The sequence below is a fragment of the Oncorhynchus clarkii genome, chromosome 32 (genome assembly GCF_045791955.1).
Source record: "Oncorhynchus clarkii lewisi isolate Uvic-CL-2024 chromosome 32, UVic_Ocla_1.0, whole genome shotgun sequence".
NCBI lineage: Eukaryota > Metazoa > Chordata > Actinopteri > Salmoniformes > Salmonidae > Oncorhynchus > Oncorhynchus clarkii.
In genome coordinates, this window is record NC_092178.1 from 10,965,596 (window position 1) to 10,986,504 (window position 20,909).

The window sequence follows — 20,909 nt, forward strand, 5'->3', positions numbered from 1 at the left end:
GGACTAGGGAAGGAGATGAGAGTTATTATTATGGACTAAGGAAGTAGATGAGAGTTATTATGGACTAGGGGAGGAGATGAGAGTTATTATTATGGACTAGGGAAGGAGATGAGAGTTATTATTATGGACTAGGGAAGGAGATGAGAGTTATTATTATGGACTAGGGAAGGAGATGAGAGTTATTATTATGAACTAGGGAAGGAGATGAGAGTTATTATTATGGACTAGGGAAGGAGATGAGAGTTATTATTATGGACTAGGGAAGGAGATGAGATGAGAGTTTTTTATTATGGACTAGGGAAGGAGATGAGATGAGAGTTATTATTATGGACTAGGGAAGGAGATGACAGTTATTATGGACTAGGGAAGGAGATGAGAGTTATTATTATGGACTAGGGAAGGAGATGAGAGTTACTATGGACTAGGGAAGGATATTATAATTATTATGGACTCGGGAAGGAGATGAGAGTTATGATTATGGACTAGGGAAGGAGATGAGAGTTATTATTATGGACTAGGGAAGGAGATGAGAGTTATTATTATGGACTAGGGAAGGAGATGAGAGTCATTATTATGGACTAGGGAAGGAGATGAGAGTTATTATTATGGACTAGGGAAGGAGATGAGAGTTATTATTATGGTCTAGGGAAGGAGATGAGAGTTATTATTATGGACTAGGGAAGGAGATGAGAGTTATTATTGTGGACTAGGGAAGGAGATGAGAGTTATTATTATGGACTAGGGAAGGAGATGAGAGTTATTATTATGGACTAGGGAAGGAGATGAGAGTTATTATTATGGACTAGGGAAGGAGATGAGAGTTATTATTATGGACTAGGGAAGGAGATGAGAGTTATTATTATGGACTAGAGAAGGAGATGAGAGTTATTATTATGGACTAGGGAAGGAGATGAGAGTTATTATTATGGACTAGGGAAGGAGATGAGAGTTATTATTATGGACTAGGGAAGGAGATGAGAGTTATTATTATGGACTAAGGAAGTAGATGAGAGTTATTATGGACTAGGGAAGGAGATGAGAGTTATTATTATGGACTAGGGAAGGAGATGAGAGTTATTATTATGGACTAGGGAAGGAGATGAGAGTTATTATTATGGACTAGGGAAGGAGATGAGAGTTATTATTATGAACTAGGGAAGGAGATGAGAGTTATTATTATGAACTAGGGAAGGAGATGAGAGTTATTATTATGGACTAGGGAAGGAGATGAGAGTTATTATTATGGACTAGGGAAGGAGATGAGATGAGAGTTTTTTATTATGGACTAGGGAAGGAGATGAGATGAGAGTTATTATTATGGACTAGGGAAGGAGATGAGAGTTATTATTATGGACTAGGGAAGGAGATGAGAGTTATTATTATGGACTAGGGAAGGAAATGAGAGTTATTATTATGGACTAGGGAAGGAGATGAGAGTTATTATTATGGACTAGGGAAGGAGATGAGAGTTATTATGGACTAGGGAAGGAGATGAGAGTTATTATTATGGACTAGGGAAGGAGATGAGAGTTATTATTATGGACTAGGGAAGGAGATGAGAGTTATTATTATGGACTAGGGAAGGAGATGAGAGTTATTATTATGAACTAGGGAAGGAGATGAGAGTTATTATTATGAACTAGGGAAGGAGATGAGAGTTATTATTATGGACTAGGGAAGGAGATGAGAGTTACTATTATGGACTAGGGAAGGAGATGAGATGAGAGTTTTTTATTATGGACTAGGGAAGGAGATGAGATGAGAGTTATTATTATGGACTAGGGAAGGAGATGAGAGTTATTATTATGGACTAGGGAAGGAGATGAGAGTTATTATTATGGACTAGGGAAGGAGATGAGAGTTATTATTATGGACTAGAGAAGGAGATGAGAGTTATTATTATGGACTAGGGAAGGAGATGAGAGTTATTATTATGGACTAGGGAAGGAGATGAGAGTTATTATTATGGACTAGGGAAGGAGATGAGAGTTATTATTATGGACTAAGGAAGTAGATGAGAGTTATTATGGACTAGGGAAGGAGATGAGAGTTATTATTATGGACTAGGGAAGGAGATGAGAGTTATTATTATGGACTAGGGAAGGAGATGAGAGTTATTATTATGGACTAGGGAAGGAGATGAGAGTTATTATTATGAACTAGGGAAGGAGATGAGAGTTATTATTATGAACTAGGGAAGGAGATGAGAGTTATTATTATGGACTAGGGAAGGAGATGAGAGTTACTATTATGTACTAGGGAAGGAGATGAGATGAGAGTTTTTTATTATGGACTAGGGAAGGAGATGAGATGAGAGTTATTATTATGGACTAGGGAAGGAGATGAGAGTTATTATTATGGACTAGGGAAGGAGATGAGAGTTATTATTATGGACTAGGGAAGGAGATGAGAGTTATTATTATGGACTAGGGAAGGAGATGAGAGTTATTATGGACTAGGGAAGGAGATGAGAGTTATTATTATGGACTAGGGAAGGAGATGAGAGTTATTATTATGGACTAAGGAAGTAGATGAGAGTTATTATGGACTAGGGGAGGAGATGAGAGTTATTATTATGGACTAGGGAAGGAGATGAGAGTTATTATTATGGACTAGGGAAGGAGATGAGAGTTATTATTATGGACTAGGGAAGGAGATGAGAGTTATTATTATGAACTAGGGAAGGAGATTAGAGTTATTATTATGGACTAGGGAAGGAGATGAGAGTTATTATTATGGACTAGGGAAGGAGATGAGATGAGAGTTTTTTATTATGGACTAGGGAAGGAGATGAGATGAGAGTTATTATTATGGACTAGGGAAGGAGATGACAGTTATTATGGACTAGGGAAGGAGATGAGAGTTATTATTATGGACTAGGGAAGGAGATGAGAGTTACTATGGACTAGGGAAGGATATTATAATTATTATGGACTCGGGAAGGAGATGAGAGTTATGATTATGGACTAGGGAAGGAGATGAGAGTTATTATTATGGACTAGGGAAGGAGATGAGAGTTATTATTATGGACTAGGGAAGGAGATGAGAGTCATTATTATGGACTAGGGAAGGAGATGAGAGTTATTATTATGGACTAGGGAAGGAGATGAGAGTTATTATTATGGTCTAGGGAAGGAGATGAGAGTTATTATTATGGACTAGGGAAGGAGATGAGAGTTATTATTGTGGACTAGGGAAGGAGATGAGAGTTATTATTATGGACTAGGGAAGGAGATGAGAGTTATTATTATGGACTAGGGAAGGAGATGAGAGTTATTATTATGGACTAGGGAAGGAGATGAGAGTTATTATTATGGACTAGGGAAGGAGATGAGAGTTATTATTATGGACTAGAGAAGGAGATGAGAGTTATTATTATGGACTAGGGAAGGAGATGAGAGTTATTATTATGGACTAGGGAAGGAGATGAGAGTTATTATTATGGACTAGGGAAGGAGATGAGAGTTATTATTATGGACTAAGGAAGTAGATGAGAGTTATTATGGACTAGGGAAGGAGATGAGAGTTATTATTATGGACTAGGGAAGGAGATGAGAGTTATTATTATGGACTAGGGAAGGAGATGAGAGTTATTATTATGGACTAGGGAAGGAGATGAGAGTTATTATTATGAACTAGGGAAGGAGATGAGAGTTATTATTATGAACTAGGGAAGGAGATGAGAGTTATTATTATGGACTAGGGAAGGAGATGAGAGTTATTATTATGGACTAGGGAAGGAGATGAGATGAGAGTTTTTTATTATGGACTAGGGAAGGAGATGAGATGAGAGTTATTATTATGGACTAGGGAAGGAGATGAGAGTTATTATTATGGACTAGGGAAGGAGATGAGAGTTATTATTATGGACTAGGGAAGGAGATGAGAGTTATTATTATGGACTAGGGAAGGAGATGAGAGTTATTATGGACTAGGGAAGGAGATGAGAGTTATTATTATGGACTAGGGAAGGAGATGAGAGTTATTATTATGGACTAAGGAAGTAGATGAGAGTTATTATGGACTAGGGGAGGAGATGAGAGTTATTATTATGGACTAGGGAAGGAGATGAGAGTTATTATTATGGACTAGGGAAGGAGATGAGAGTTATTATTATGGACTAGGGAAGGAGATGAGAGTTATTATTATGAACTAGGGAAGGAGATTAGAGTTATTATTATGGACTAGGGAAGGAGATGAGAGTTATTATTATGGACTAGGGAAGGAGATGAGATGAGAGTTTTTTATTATGGACTAGGGAAGGAGATGAGATGAGAGTTATTATTATGGACTAGGGAAGGAGATGACAGTTATTATGGACTAGGGAAGGAGATGAGAGTTATTATTATGGACTAGGGAAGGAGATGAGAGTTACTATGGACTAGGGAAGGATATTATAATTATTATGGACTCGGGAAGGAGATGAGAGTTATGATTATGGACTAGGGAAGGAGATGAGAGTTATTATTATGGACTAGGGAAGGAGATGAGAGTTATTATTATGGACTAGGGAAGGAGATGAGAGTCATTATTATGGACTAGGGAAGGAGATGAGAGTTATTATTATGGACTAGGGAAGGAGATGAGAGTTATTATTATGGTCTAGGGAAGGAGATGAGAGTTATTATTATGGACTAGGGAAGGAGATGAGAGTTATTATTGTGGACTAGGGAAGGAGATGAGAGTTATTATTATGGACTAGGGAAGGAGATGAGAGTTATTATTATGGACTAGGGAAGGAGATGAGAGTTATTATTATGGACTAGGGAAGGAGATGAGAGTTATTATTATGGACTAGGGAAGGAGATGAGAGTTATTATTATGGACTAGAGAAGGAGATGAGAGTTATTATTATGGACTAGGGAAGGAGATGAGAGTTATTATTATGGACTAGGGAAGGAGATGAGAGTTATTATTATGGACTAGGGAAGGAGATGAGAGTTATTATTATGGACTAAGGAAGTAGATGAGAGTTATTATGGACTAGGGAAGGAGATGAGAGTTATTATTATGGACTAGGGAAGGAGATGAGAGTTATTATTATGGACTAGGGAAGGAGATGAGAGTTATTATTATGGACTAGGGAAGGAGATGAGAGTTATTATTATGAACTAGGGAAGGAGATGAGAGTTATTATTATGAACTAGGGAAGGAGATGAGAGTTATTATTATGGACTAGGGAAGGAGATGAGAGTTATTATTATGGACTAGGGAAGGAGATGAGATGAGAGTTTTTTATTATGGACTAGGGAAGGAGATGAGATGAGAGTTATTATTATGGACTAGGGAAGGAGATGAGAGTTATTATTATGGACTAGGGAAGGAGATGAGAGTTATTATTATGGACTAGGGAAGGAAATGAGAGTTATTATTATGGACTAGGGAAGGAGATGAGAGTTATTATTATGGACTAGGGAAGGAGATGAGAGTTATTATGGACTAGGGAAGGAGATGAGAGTTATTATTATGGACTAGGGAAGGAGATGAGAGTTATTATTATGGACTAGGGAAGGAGATGAGAGTTATTATTATGGACTAGGGAAGGAGATTAGAGTTATTATTATGAACTAGGGAAGGAGATGAGAGTTATTATTATGAACTAGGGAAGGAGATGAGAGTTATTATTATGGACTAGGGAAGGAGATGAGAGTTACTATTATGGACTAGGGAAGGAGATGAGATGAGAGTTTTTTATTATGGACTAGGGAAGGAGATGAGAGTTATTATTATGGACTAGGGAAGGAGATGAGAGTTATTATTATGGACTAGGGAAGGAGATGAGAGTTATTATTATGGACTAGGGAAGGAGATGAGAGTTATTATTATGGACTAGGGAAGGAGATGAGAGTTATTATGGACTAGGGAAGGAGATGAGAGTTATTATTATGGACTAGGGAAGGAGATGATAGTTATTATTATGGACTAAGGAAGTAGATGAGAGTTATTATGGACTAGGGGAGGAGATGAGAGTTATTATTATGGACTAGGGAAGGAGATGAGAGTTATTATTATGGACTAGGGAAGGAGATGAGAGTTATTATTATGGACTAGGGAAGGAGATGAGAGTTATTATTATGAACTAGGGAAGGAGATGAGAGTTATTATTATGGACTAGGGAAGGAGATGAGAGTTATTATTATGGACTAGGGAAGGAGATGAGATGAGAGTTTTTTATTATGGACAAGGGAAGGAGATGAGATGAGAGTTATTATTATGGACTAGGGAAGGAGATGACAGTTATTATGGACTAGGGAAGGAGATGAGAGTTATTATTATGGACTAGGGAAGGAGATGAGAGTTACTATGGACTAGGGAAGGATATTATAATTATTATGGACTCGGGAAGGAGATGAGAGTTATGATTATGGACTAGGGAAGGAGATGAGAGTTATTATTATGGACTAGGGAAGGAGATGAGAGTTATTATTATGGACTAGGGAAGGAGATGAGAGTCATTATTATGGACTAGGGAAGGAGATGAGAGTTATTATTATGGACTAGGGAAGGAGATGAGAGTTATTATTATGGACTAGGGAAGGAGATGAGAGTTATTATTATGGACTAGGGAAGGAGATGAGAGTTATTATTATGGACTAGGGAAGGAGATGAGAGTTATTATTATGGTCTAGGGAAGGAGATGAGAGTTATTATTATGGACTAGGGAAGGAGATGAGAGTTATTATTGTGGACTAGGGAAGGAGATGAGAGTTATTATTATGGACTAGGGAAGGAGATGAGAGTTATTATTATGGACTAGGGAAGGAGATGAGAGTTATTATTATGGACTAGGGAAGGAGATGAGAGTTATTATTATGGACTAGGGAAGGAGATGAGAGTTATTATTATGGACTAGAGAAGGAGATGAGAGTTATTATTATGGACTAGGGAAGGAGATGAGAGTTATTATTATGGACTAGGGAAGGAGATGAGAGTTATTATTATGGACTAGGGAAGGAGATGAGAGTTATTATTATGGACTAAGGAAGTAGATGAGAGTTATTATGGACTAGGGAAGGAGATGAGAGTTATTATTATGGACTAGGGAAGGAGATGAGAGTTATTATTATGGACTAGGGAAGGAGATGAGAGTTATTATTATGGACTAGGGAAGGAGATGAGAGTTATTATTATGAACTAGGGAAGGAGATGAGAGTTATTATTATGAACTAGGGAAGGAGATGAGAGTTATTATTATGGACTAGGGAAGGAGATGAGAGTTATTATTATGGACTAGGGAAGGAGATGAGATGAGAGTTTTTTATTATGGACTAGGGAAGGAGATGAGATGAGAGTTATTATTATGGACTAGGGAAGGAGATGAGAGTTATTATTATGGACTAGGGAAGGAGATGAGAGTTATTATTATGGACTAGGGAAGGAAATTAGAGTTATTATTATGGACTAGGGAAGGAGATGAGAGTTATTATTATGGACTAGGGAAGGAGATGAGAGTTATTATGGACTAGGGAAGGAGATGAGAGTTATTATTATGGACTAGGGAAGGAGATGAGAGTTATTATTATGGACTAAGGAAGTAGATGAGAGTTATTATGGACTAGGGAAGGAGATGAGAGTTATTATTATGGACTAGGGAAGGAGATGAGAGTTATTATTATGGACTAGGGAAGGAGATGAGAGTTATTATTATGGACTAGGGAAGGAGATGAGAGTTATTATTATGAACTAGGGAAGGAGATGAGAGTTATTATTATGGACTAGGGAAGGAGATGAGAGTTATTATTATGGACTAGGGAAGGAGATGAGATGAGAGTTTTTTATTATGGACTAGGGAAGGAGATGAGATGAGAGTTATTATTATGGACTAGGGAAGGAGATGAGAGTTATTATTATGGACTAGGGAAGGAGATGAGAGTTATTATTCTTATTCTCCGCAGATGGAGCTGGAAATTCGTAATTCTTCCACCTATGTCCCTTTACTCGGTGCTTTTCAGGCAAGCATGTATATTATTGTTACTGTCAAACCATAAACAATCAGAAAGGGGTCGGGGTGAATACAGAGTTGCCATGGTGACATGGCGGTATCCGTGCCTGTCAGTTAGTCTGTAATTATCTGCTGTGTGTCTGTCTCTCAAAATCTCTGATACACTGACTGAGAGAGAAGGACACACTGACTGAGAGAGAAGGACACGCTGACTGACAGAGAATGACACGCTGACTGAGAGAGAAGGACACACTGAGTGAGAGAGAAGAACACACTGACTAAGAGAGAAGGACACAATGAGTAACAGAGAATGACACACTGACTGAGAGAGAAGGACACACTGAGTGAGAGAGAAAGACACACTGACTGAGATAGAAGAACACACTGACTAAGAGAGAAGGACACAATGAGTAACAGAGAAGGACACACTGACTAAGAGAGAAGGACACACTGAGTGAGAGAGAAGGACACACTGACTGAGAGAGAAGAACACACTGACTAAGAGAGAAGGACACACTGACTAAGAGAGAAGAACACACTGACTAAGAGAGAAGGACACACTGAGTAACAGAGAATGACACACTGAGTGAGAGAGAAGGACACACTGAGTGAGAGAGAAGGACACACTGAGTGAGAGAGAAGGACACACTGACTGAGAGAGAAGGACACACTGACTAAGAGAGAAGGACACGCTGACTAAGAGAGAAGGACACACTGAGTGAGAGAGAAGGACACACTGACTGAGAGAGAAGGACACACTGACAAAGAGAGAAGGACACACTGACTAAGAGAGGACACACTGACTAAGAGAGAAGGACACACTGAGTAACAGAGAAGGACACACTGAGTGAGAGAGAAGGACACACTGACTGAGAGAGAAGGACACACTGACAAAGAGAGAAGGACACACTGACTAAGAGAGGACACACTGACTAAGAGAGAAGGACACACTGAGTAACAGAGAAGGACACACTGAGTGAGAGAGAAGGACACACTGAGTGAGAGAGAAGGACACACTGACTGAGAGAAAAGGACACACTGACTAAGAGAGAAGGACACACTGACTAAGAGAGAAGGACACACTGAGTAACAGAGAATGACACACTGAGTGAGAGAGAAGGACACACTGAGTGAGAGAGAAGGACACACTGACTGAGAGAGAAGGACACGCTGACTAAGAGAGAAAGACACACTGACTAAGAGAGAAGGACACACTGACTAAGAGAGAAGCACACACTGAGTAACAGAGAATGACACGCTGACTGAGAGAGAAGGACACACTGACTAAGAGAGAAGGACACACTGAGTAACAGAGAATGACACACTGACTGAGAGAGAAGGACACACTGACTAAAAGAGAAGGACACACTGAGTAACAGAGAATAACACGCTGACTGAGAGAGAAAGACACTCTGACTGGCAGTTATAGATAGTCAGTGACTGGCAGTTATAGAGAGTCAGTGACTGGCAGTTAAGGAGAGTCAGTGACTGGCAGTTATAGAATCAGTGACTGGCAGTTATAGAGAGTCTGTGACTGGCAGTTATAGAGAGTCAGTGACTGGCAGTTATAGAGAGTCAGTGACTGGTGGTTACTCAGATTGCATCACAAAAAAGGCCCATAGGGCTCTGGTCAAAAGTAGGACACTATGTGGGGAATAGGGTGCCATTTCAAACTAAATGGCGAAATGTTTTGCTGATTTCAGGTTGACTTCACGTCAGTTGAAATCTCAACCCAATGTAAATCTAAACTAGACATTGAAATGTCACCACAGCCATGATAGGGTACAGTAGCATCTCTGACAGGGTACAGTACCAGTTGAGTAACAGCCCTGACAGGGTACAGTAACAGCCCTGACAGGATACAGTAACAGCCCTGACAGGATACAGTAACAGCCCTGACAGGGTACAGTAACAGCCCTGACATGGTACAATAACAGCCCTGACAGGATACAGTAACAGCACTGACAGGATACAGTAACAGCCCTGACAGGATACAGTAACAGCCCTGACAGGATACAGTAACAGTCCTGACAGGGTACAGTAACAGCCCTGACAGGATACAGTAACAGCCCTGACAGGGTACAGTAACAGCCCTGACAGAATACAGTAACAGCCCTGACAGGATACAGTAACAGCCCTGACAGGGTACAGTAACATCTCTGACAGGGTACAGTAACAGCTCTGGCAGTTAAAGTTCACGGTTATGTGATGTGCCTCTCCAGTTGGTGTCCTCTGCTCTGTCTGATGGGATTAGGGACAGAGAGATCACATCTCAGGTCATGATACATAGAACACAATGGGATGATGTCACCCAGTCATTATCATCTTAGTTACTGTACACATTGCTGTGTGCCATCCATGCTTGTCTATATACCCCACCCTGCTGTACGTTCTGCAGTGCTCTACTCTACACCACCACGCTACTTCCCACAGTTAGTAACTCCTCTCTCTCTCCTCTCTGCAGTCAAGGACGAGCTACTGAATAACCACAGCCTGAGTCAACAAGGTATCAAGGTAAGGTTCTGTTCACCGTCTGCTTGAACTGTAACTCACAGGACAGATTCTCACTCTGGGACTGAGGGTCAAATAGAGTGGTGTGTAAATAGAGTAGAGTGTGTAAATAGAGTGGTGTGTAAATAGAGTGGAGTGTGTAAATAGAGTGGAGTGTGTAAATAGAGTGGTGTGTGTAAATAGAGTGGAGTGTGTAAATAGAGTGGAGTGTGTAAATAGAGAGTAGAGTGTGTAAATAGAGTGGAGTGTGTAAATAGAGTGGAGTGTGTAAATAGAGTGGAGTGTGTAAATAGAGTGGTGTGTGTAAATAGAGAGTGGAGTGTGTAAATAGAGTGGAGTGTGTAAATAGAGTGGAGTGTGTAAATAGAGTGGTGTGTGTAAATAGAGTGGAGTGTGTAAATAGAGTGTAGTGTGTAAATAGAGAGTGGAGTGTGTAAATAGAGTGGAGTGTGTAAATAGAGTGGAGTGTGTAAATAGAGTGGAGTGTGTAAATAGAGAGTGGAGTGTGTAAATAGAGTGGAGTGTGTAAATAGAGTGGTGTGTGTAAATAGAGTGGAGTGTGTAAATAGAGTGGAGTGTGTAAATAGAGAGTGGAGTGTGTAAATAGAGTGGAGTGTGTAAATAGAGTGGTGTGTGTAAATAGAGTGGAGTGTGTAAATAGAGTGGATTGTGTAAATATAGAGTGGAGTGTGTAAATAGAGTGGTGTGTGTAAATAGAGTGGAGTGTGTAAATAGAGTGGATTGTGTAAATAGAGAGTGGAGTGTGTAAATCGAGTGGAGTGTGTAAACAGCTTGTGTATAGTATGTTTGTTTCCGTTTGTCCTTGGTATGCATCACCTCTCAACACGTGTCATTAGTTCATACCACTGAGCTGCTGATGTTGACAGAAGCTTGGGTGGTATTCACTGCTACTGGGTGTACTTTCACACTGTGTGTGTGTGTGTGTGTTGTTTCTGTTACACAATGCTGGCCTGAACTTACTGTAGTTCTCGCAGCTCCCACGCTCTACAACTACATTTGCATAGGATCAGAGCAGAGTGCCACCCAAGTCATAGACTGTTCTCTTTGCTACCGCACGGCAAGCATTACTGATGCACCAAGTCTGAAACCAACAGGACCCTGAATAGCTTCTACCCCCAAGCCATAAGACTGATAAATAATTAACCAATTAGCTACCTGGACTTATTATCTATCCTGTTGCCTAGTCACTCTATCCCAACCTATATGAACAAATCTATCTCAATGACCTCGTTACGCTTGCACATCGACTCGGTACTGGTACCCCTGCACATCGACTCGGTACTGGTACCCCTGCATATCGACTCAGTACTGGTACCCCTGCATATTGACTCAGTACTGGTACCCCTGCATATCGACTCAGTACTGGTACCCCTGCATATCGACTCAGTACTGGTACCCCTGCACATTGAATCGGTACTGGTACCCCTGCATATCGACTCAGTACTGGTACCCCTGCATATCGACTCAGTACTGGTACCCCTGCATATCGACTCAGTACTGGTACCCAGCACATCGACTCAGTACTGGTACCCCTGCATATCGACTCAGTACTGGTACCCAGCATGTCAACTCAGTACTGGTACCCCTGCATATCGACTCAGTACTGGTACCCCTGCATATCGACTCAGTACTGGTACCCCTGCACATCGACTCAGTACTGGTACCCAGCATATCGACTCAGTACTGGTACCCCTGCATGTCGACTCGGTACTGGTACCCCTGCACATTGACTCAGTACTGGTACCTCTGCATATCGACTCAGTACTGGTACCCCTGCACATTGACTCGGTACTGGTACCTCTGCATATCAACTCGGTACTGGTACCCCTGCACATCGACTCGGTACTGGTACCCCTGCACATCGACTCAGTACTGGTACCCAGCATATCGACTCAGTACTGGTACCCCTGCACATCGACTCAGTACTGGTACCCCTGCACATCGACTCAGTACTGGTACCCCTGCACATTGACTCAGTAATGGTACCCAGCATATCGACTCGGTACTGGTACCCAGCATATCGACTCGGTACTGGTACCTCGTGTATATCGACTCAGTACTGGTACCCAGCATATCGACTCGGTACTGGTACCTCTGCATATCGACTCAGTACTGGTACCCAGCATATCGACTCGGTACTGGTACCCCTGCACATTGACTCGGAACTGTTACCCAGCATATCGACTCGGTACTGGTACCTCGTGTATATCGACTCAGTACTGGTACACAGCATATCGACTCGGTACTGGTACCTTTGCATATCAACTCAGTACTGGTACCCAGCATATCGACTCGGTACTGGTACCCAGCATATCGACTCGGTACTGGTATCCAGCATATCGACTCGGTACTGGTACCCAGCATATCGACTCGGTACTGGTACCTCTGCATATAAACTCAGTACTGGTACCCAGCATATCAACTCAGTACTGGTACCTCTGCGTAACGGCTCAGTACTGGTACCCCTGCACAACGACTTGGTACTGGTACCCCTGCATATCGACTTGGTACTGGTACCCAGCATATCGACTTGGTACTGGTACCCAGCATATCGATTTGGTACTGGTACCCCTGCACAACGACTTGGTACTGGTACCCAGCATATCGACTTAGTACTGGTACCCAGCATATCGACTCAGTACTGGTACCCCTGCACAACGACTTGGTACTGGTACCCCTGCATATCGACTTGGTACTGGTACCCAGCATATCGACTTGGTACTGGTACCCAGCATATCGACTTGGTACTGGTATCCCTGCACAACGACTCGGTACTGGTACCTCGTGTATATCGCCAAGTTATTGTTACTCATTGTGGTATTATTCTTTGTGTTATTATTTTTCTATTATTTCTCTTGTTTTCTATCTGCGTTGTCAGGAAGGGCCTGTCAGTAAGCATTTCACTGTTATTCTACACCTGTTGTCAATGAAGCATGTGACAAATAACAAATAATGATTTGATATGTTTGGCTCTGTCTCAGTGACAAAATAAGCCCATACATTGTCCGATGTCCTCTTCCTCCCTGTTCTGTTACATCTCAGATGTCCTCTTCCTCCCTGTTCTGTCACTGCTGTCTGATTGACTGATTGAAAAGGGAAGGTTAGTTAGACTAGTAGTAGTGCCAGGACTGAACTACCCTGTCTTTATCCTGTCTCTGAGGCCCTTACTCCTTTTATTCTCTCTCTCTCTGTCCCTCATTGTCTTTCTCTTTCTTTCTCTCTCTGTCACTCACTCACTCACTCACTCACTCACTCACACACACACACACACACACACACACACACTTGCGCGTGTGCGCTGATATGCACACATACACACACAGAGAGAGCGAGAGAAAGGGAGAGAGAGAGAGGGACGCAGTGCCCAGTCCTCAGCAACACTTTGGGCTGCCAGCCATCTGATTGCAATCTGCCCATTCAGTTTGTGGAGGTTGGGCACACCCTCTCTGGCCAAAAATAACTCAGGATAGAAGCATAATTGAATTCAGCCTAACCCTCTTGGACAGCTTTCAGGCATGTATAGCTTACGTGGGGAGGTTACTTATTACATGCGCAGGACGCATGTTCTGTAGTATTCTCTGAGTGGGTAGACTGCAGCAGATCTGGAGCATATAGACAGAATATGACCCTGAATGTCTGCATTGCAGTCTGTGTCTGCGCTGGCCTGCCCCCTTGTGGCTTGTTTAAAACACTGCACTACATTGCATTTGTATTGCATGAAATCTAGGCAGATCTGTATTGGCACAAGAGTAACATATTTCTGTGCTATATGATTCATTAATATCCACTGTAATGATACATGAGATTGTCTTCCACTGGGTCAGAGGATGAGTTGATGACTTGGAAAGTGGCAACATCATTCATTGTACTCTACTACCGTATATCTTTTTAGAATAGACTTGTCTAGTCCTGGCAGAACACTGCATAATACTGTTCCTTCTGTCTGTCTGTCTGTCTGTCTGTCTGTCTGTCTGTCTGTCTGTCTGTCTGTCTGTCTGTCTCTCTCTCTCTCTCTCTCTCTCTCTCTCTCTCTCTCTCTCTCTCTCTCTCTCTCTCCCTCCTTCATATAGTTACCATCCTAGGGTGTCTGTGTGATGCCCCCTGCTAGCGGGTCCCCTCCCAGTGTGTGATGCATCATGGCTCCGGTGCTGAGTGGCTTGTGGGAACTGGGGGTCGTGGGGTCAGGGGACGCCACGGCGACGTCCTTAGGCAATGTGCAGCTGGTCCTAGTGGGCACCCTGATGACCATCTCTGTCTTCTTGCTGCTCTCAATGCTACTGCTCCTGTGTGCAGGCTGCCAGGGGTGAGTGGGACACACACACACACAGACACACACACACACACACATTCAATAAAATGTCAGATGAAAACATAAATAATGTTACTGTCATTGTACTTATGTTATATTTATTCTATACTGTTGATTTACTTCTAACAGATAGTTTATTTATCACATTCTTACATTGGTACCGATAGATAGACCAGCACAATAGTGTGTCTGTAAAATAGACTACATTATTACAGTCTGTGTAATAGACTACATTATTACAGTCTGTATAATAGACTACATTATTACAGTCTGTATAATAGACTACATTATTACAGTCTGTATAATAGACTACATTATTACAGTCTGTATAATAGACTACATTATTACAGTCTGTAAAATAGACTACATTAGTACAGTCTGTATAATAGACTGTATTATTACATTATTACAGTCTGTATAATAGACTACATTATTACAGTCTGTATAATAGACTGTATTATTACATTATTACAGTCTGTATAATAGACTACATTATTACAGTCTGTATAATAGACTGTATTATTACATTATTACAGTCTGTAAAATAGACTACATTATTACAGTCTGTAAAATAGACTACATTATTACAGTCTGTAAAATAGACTACATTGTTAAAGTTTGTAAATGCTTTAGCCCAGAGTCAATACATCAACTCAAAAGGCAGACAAAGTTTTAATCAACATCTCCCTGCTTCATCCTTCTTCTTCTCCAGGCCAAAGAAATCTAATTGCCGCCCAGTGGCCCACGAGAACCTCATGAATGGAGTGAGTCTGACTGAACTAAACAGATCTGCCATTTCCTTCACTTAAAACAGCCTTACTTAGTCTGCTGTGTCTGTCCCTGAAAATAACTCTTCTGTCAGACGCTCCTCTCAACACCTCAGTGAGACTGGTGAAAACTTTAGTCAATAAAAACAAGGAACAGAAACTGTCAGAGACAACTTGTCTAACGAGCAGAAGGATTGGTCTCTGACTTAGAATCCTGCAGAGGAGACAATAGCTGTGAGTTGTGAGTTGAAGATAGTGCAGAACGGGATGGAGGGAGTCTATTGGATGGATGACCCAGGTCAAGAGTTCAGAGGTCAGCATTATCCAGGAAGGAATGGACAGAAGGGAGACATGCATTCCAGAGGGGGGAAGGAGTATTAGTATAATGTGATGAATGCTGCCAAAATATTTACTCCCTCTATCGCACACACACACACACGCGCACGCACGCACGCACGCACACACATGCACTTACACGCACACACGCACACACACACACACACGCACGCACACACACACACACACACACACACGCACGCACACACACACACACACACATGCACACACACACACGCACACACACACATTAGCCCCTGTGTGGGAGAGTCCTCATGATGTGATCATGGAGCGTGTCTAGTTGTAAATGAGGCTTGGGATCTCTGCCAGCTCTGTGATTGACAAGTCTCAGCGGCACACACACACACACAAAGACACACATACATACACACTGTGTGCGCTGGTCTGGAATCAGCACCAGGGACGTATCATTGCGCTGATTCTGTTGAAAAAAATGTTTCTTAAACGAAAGCAAACTGAATGAAACGGGCGAGGGACCTACCTGCATTTGTCCAATAGAATCCCTTGTTTTAGTTGCAAACCATTTTGAAACTGTTTGGACTAATGATTGCACCCCAGATGTGAAGAGTTTGTTCCACTTCGGTCTGCAGTATCTTCATATAAACTGAAATGTTCTCGGAGAAGAATCAGTATTTCCAGAAGCACAATATTTTATTCACCTTTTATTTCACCAGTTCATAGTTTATAGTTGTAGTTTATAGTTTATGTTTATTTCAATGGGATTCTGAATGTATATTGTGATTTATCGCACTATCCCCAGCCATTCCATGATAATGAAGACCATAATGAGCATTAGCTATGGTAAAGACTAAATTACACTTACAAGTTGTGTTCAAGTGAGATAAATGGCTCTCTTTAGAAAGAAACTGACATCGTCCTTACATTCTAATTACTTGCTGTCACACACACAAACACTCGTTGCTCAAACCCCCTGAGGACGTGGCAACCTTTTTTTATCTCATACTTACAGTATCTGGAGAGTAACGTTTAGGCCGTAGTGTCGGGCCTCGCCTGTGAAGTTATGGAGGAGGACTTCACTTTAACCACAGACTGGCAGGTTGAATTGGGTCTTTGTCTTCTCCTCAGCAGACTGACCCCTTGTGTCTCCAGTCTATAGGAATGCCATCGGATTCAGTCATTATCAGACACAGCCACCAGGTGGTGGTGTAGATCTAATGGTTACGTCCTCTCTGTCCTTTGGTTTTTATGTCAGTGAGGTGCCTGACTAACAATGTAAAGACCTGCAGTGTGGCTCAATGCCCATTTCTCCCATCACAATGTGTTGACGTTCATATGAATTGAGGTGTAATTGTGTAAAGGTATTATATTTGACCACAGCCAATCCGAATGAGGAGTAGGATGCCACTGATCTAATGTCAAAAGTGTGGACACACATACTCGTTCAAGGGTTTTTCTTTATTTGTACTATTCTATACATTGTAGAATAATAGTGAAGACATCACAACTATGAAATAACACATATGGAATCATGTAGTAACCAAAAAAGTGTTCAACTAAAATATTTTTCATATTCTTCAAAGTAGCCACCCTTTGCACTGATGACAGCTTTGCAAACTCTTGGCATTCTCTCAACCAGCTTCATGAGGTAGTCACCTGGAATGCATTTAAATTAACAGGTGGGCCATGTTAAAAGTTCATTTGTGGAATTTATTTTCTACTTAATGCGTTTGAGCCAATCAGTTGTAAAGTTAGCCCTATTTGGTAAAAGATCGAGTCCATATTATGACAAGAACAGCTCAAATAAGCAAAGAGAAATGACAATCCATCAGTACTTTAAGACATGAAGGTCAGTCAATCTGGAACATTTCAAGTGCATTCTCAAAAACCATGAAGCGCTATGATGAAACTGGCTCTCATGAGGACCGCCATAGGAAAGGAAGACACAGAGTTACCTCTGCTGCAGTATGTGAACGGATGATCTCTGCATGTGTGGTTCCCACCGTGAAGCATGGAGGAGGAAGTGTGATGGTGTAGAGGTGCTTTGCTGGTGAAACTGTCTGTAATTTATTTAGAATTCAAGGCACACTTAACCAGCATGACTACCACAGCATTCTGCAGCGATATGCCATCCCATCTGGTTTGCACTTAGTGGGACTATCATTTGTTTCTTCAAGTGCAGTCTCAAAAACCATCCAGCTCTATGATGAAACTGGCTCTCATGAGGACGGCTACAGGAAAGGAAGACCCAGAGTTACGTCTGCTGCTGAAGATAAGTTCATTAGAGTTACCAGCCTCAGGTTTCAGCCCAAATAAATGTTTTACAGAGTTCAAGTACAGACAGATCTAAACATCAATTATTCAGAGGAGCCTGCATGAATCAGGAATTCAGGGTCGAATTGCTGCAAAGAAACCACTACTAAAGGACACCAATAATAAGAAAAGACTTGCTTGGGCCAAGAAACACGAGCAATGGACATTAGACCGTTGGAAATCATTAGAAGTCCAAATTTGAGATTTTTGGTTCCAGCCGCCGTGTCTTTGTGAGACGCAGAGTATGTGAACGGATGATCTCTGCATGTGTGGTTCCCATCGTGAAGCATGGAGGAGGAGGTGTGATGGTGTGGGAATGCTTTTCTGGTGACACTGTCTGTAATTTATTTACAATTCAAGGCACACTTAACCAGCATGGTTACCACAGCATTCTGCAGAAATATGTCATTTCATCAGGTTGGCACTTAGTGGGACTATTATTTGTTTTTCAATAGGACAATGACCCAACACACCACCAGGCTGTGCAAGGGCTATTTGACCAAGAAAGAGAGTGATGGAGTGATGCATCAGATTACCTGGCCTCCACAATCACCCGACCTCAACCCAATTGAGATGGTTTGGGATGAGTTGGACCGCAGAGTGTACGAAAAGCAGCCAACAAGTGCTCAGCATATGTGGGAACTCCTTCAAGACTGTTGGAAAAACATTCCAGGTGAATCTGGTTGAGAGAATGCCAAGAGTTTGCATAGCTGTCATCAAGGCAAAGGGTGGCTACTTTGAAGAATCTCAAATAAATGTTGATATGTTTAACACTTTTTTGGTTACTACATGATTCCATATTTTTTATTTCATAGTTTTGATGTCTTAACTATTATTCTACAATGTAGAAAATAGTACAAATAAAGAAATACTCTTGAATGAGTAGGTGTGTCCAAACTTTTGACTGGTACTATATATATAATGTATATAACTCCACTTATCCAAAGTGACTTATAGTACAGCGTGTGGATATAATTTGTAGTATGTGTATTTACTGAACCACACAGGACCACACAGGGTAAAACTGATCCTAGACCTGTGTTTATAATAAGCCACATATCCCAATCCTAACCCAGTCTTTGTCGTTCTATAGGTGTCTGAGAGAGAGACATTTACCGGTAGTCAGTCTGTGGACAGCCCAGGGACTGACCTATTGGTGAGCAGCTCACACAACGGCCCACTAACCAGTGGTACAGGTAACACAGACACACACACACGACGACCGCTTCTGCATGTGTTGTTTATTGTTTGTTGCCATTTCATTCATGACTTTTTAAATAGTGTAATATTCATTAGGCACACAGACCATCTACATTTAGCCTATTCTTCACTTTACTTACTTGGCTATTCCTTTTGATTTCCACACATGTGGCAGTCTAACCCATGAGGCATGTTCCACTTACGGTCTGGTAACAGATATGTGTTGTAGCCCGCTCCCCTGTTGGTCGCCATGCCAAATGTTAGGCCCGCTGGCATGGCAACAAATGTTAAAGGAGTTAACCAAGGTACAGATTAGATCTGTGAACGAACAGGCTAACTTGTCCAAATTGTCCACTGCAGCTTTCAAAGATGCAATGTTGTTGTTTAAGATTGAGGCTCCCCATACTCAAACTCTCTCTCTCTCTGTTAACCCAGCATAACCACCCACACATCATCTCTTTTCCCTTTGTTGAGTCCAATTAAATTAAATCCAACCCAACTCAACTCAACAAAATTCAATTCAATTCAATTGAACTCAACTCAAATGTATTTATCCATCGTCCCCCAGTGTTGACAGACACCCAGGACAGCAGTCCCCAGCCCTCTGAGGAGATGCTGTCCAGTCACTCAAATGTATTTATCCATCGTCCCCCAGTGTTGACAGACACCCAGGACAGCAGTCCCCAGCCCTCTGAGGAGATGCTGTCCAGTCACTCAAATGTATTTATCCATCGTCCCCCAGTGTTGACAGACACCCAGGACAGCAGTCCCCAGCCCTCTGAGGAGATGCTGTCCAGTCACTCAAATGTATTTATCCATCGTCCCCCAGTGTTGACAGACACCCAGGACAGCAGTCCCCAGCCCTCTGAGGAGATGCTGTCCAGTCACTCAAATGTATTTATCCATCGTCCCCCAGTGTTGACAGACACCCAGGACAGCAGTCCCCAGCCCTCTGAGGAGATGCTGTCCAGTCACTCAAATGTATTTATCCATCGTCCCCCAGTGTTGACAGACACCCAGGACAGCAGTCCCCAGCCCTCTGAGGAGATGCTGTCCAGTCAGTCAAATGTATTTATCCATCGTCCCCCAGTGTTGACAGACACCCAGGACAGCAGTCCCCAGCCCTCTGAGGAGATGCTGTCCAGTCAGTCAAATGTATTTATCCATCGTCCCCCAGTGTTGACAGACACCCAGGACAGCAGTCCCCAGCTCTCTGAGGAGATGCTGTCCAGTCAGTCAAATGTATTTATCCATCGTCCCCCAGTGTTGACAGACACCCAGGACAGCAGTCCCCAGCCCTCTGAGGAGATGCTGTCCAGTCAGTCTGAGCTGCGGAGCTCCAAGTGTCCCCAGGACCGCGAGCTGCCCAGCATCCCACCCAACAGCACCCTGGAGGGGATGGGATCTTCCAGCGGACCCCTTCTCCCTCCCTCTGGAGACGGCACCTACGAGGTATTAGGGATTTGTTGTTGTTGATGTTATTATGTATTTATTTTACTTGTGTTTGTATGGTTGTACCGTATGGACCCAG

The 20,909-nt window shown here is 42.0% G+C and overlaps 1 protein-coding gene across 2 annotated transcripts in view; it reads left to right on the forward strand.

Moving 5' to 3' along the window:
- The window catches only part of LOC139392421 (phosphoprotein associated with glycosphingolipid-enriched microdomains 1-like), a 113,287-nt gene that overhangs the window by 82,230 nt on the left and 10,148 nt on the right, over positions 1 to 20,909 (forward strand). For both annotated transcript variants that reach the window (XM_071140397.1, XM_071140398.1), the window contains exons 2-6: positions 10,407 to 10,456; positions 14,545 to 14,777; positions 15,496 to 15,547; positions 19,272 to 19,374; positions 20,643 to 20,830. In XM_071140397.1, coding sequence (XP_070996498.1) covers positions 14,611 to 14,777; positions 15,496 to 15,547; positions 19,272 to 19,374; positions 20,643 to 20,830 — 510 coding nt within the window. In that variant the 5' untranslated portion in view covers positions 10,407 to 10,456; positions 14,545 to 14,610. The remainder of the gene's footprint in view (positions 1 to 10,406; positions 10,457 to 14,544; positions 14,778 to 15,495; positions 15,548 to 19,271; positions 19,375 to 20,642; positions 20,831 to 20,909) is intronic.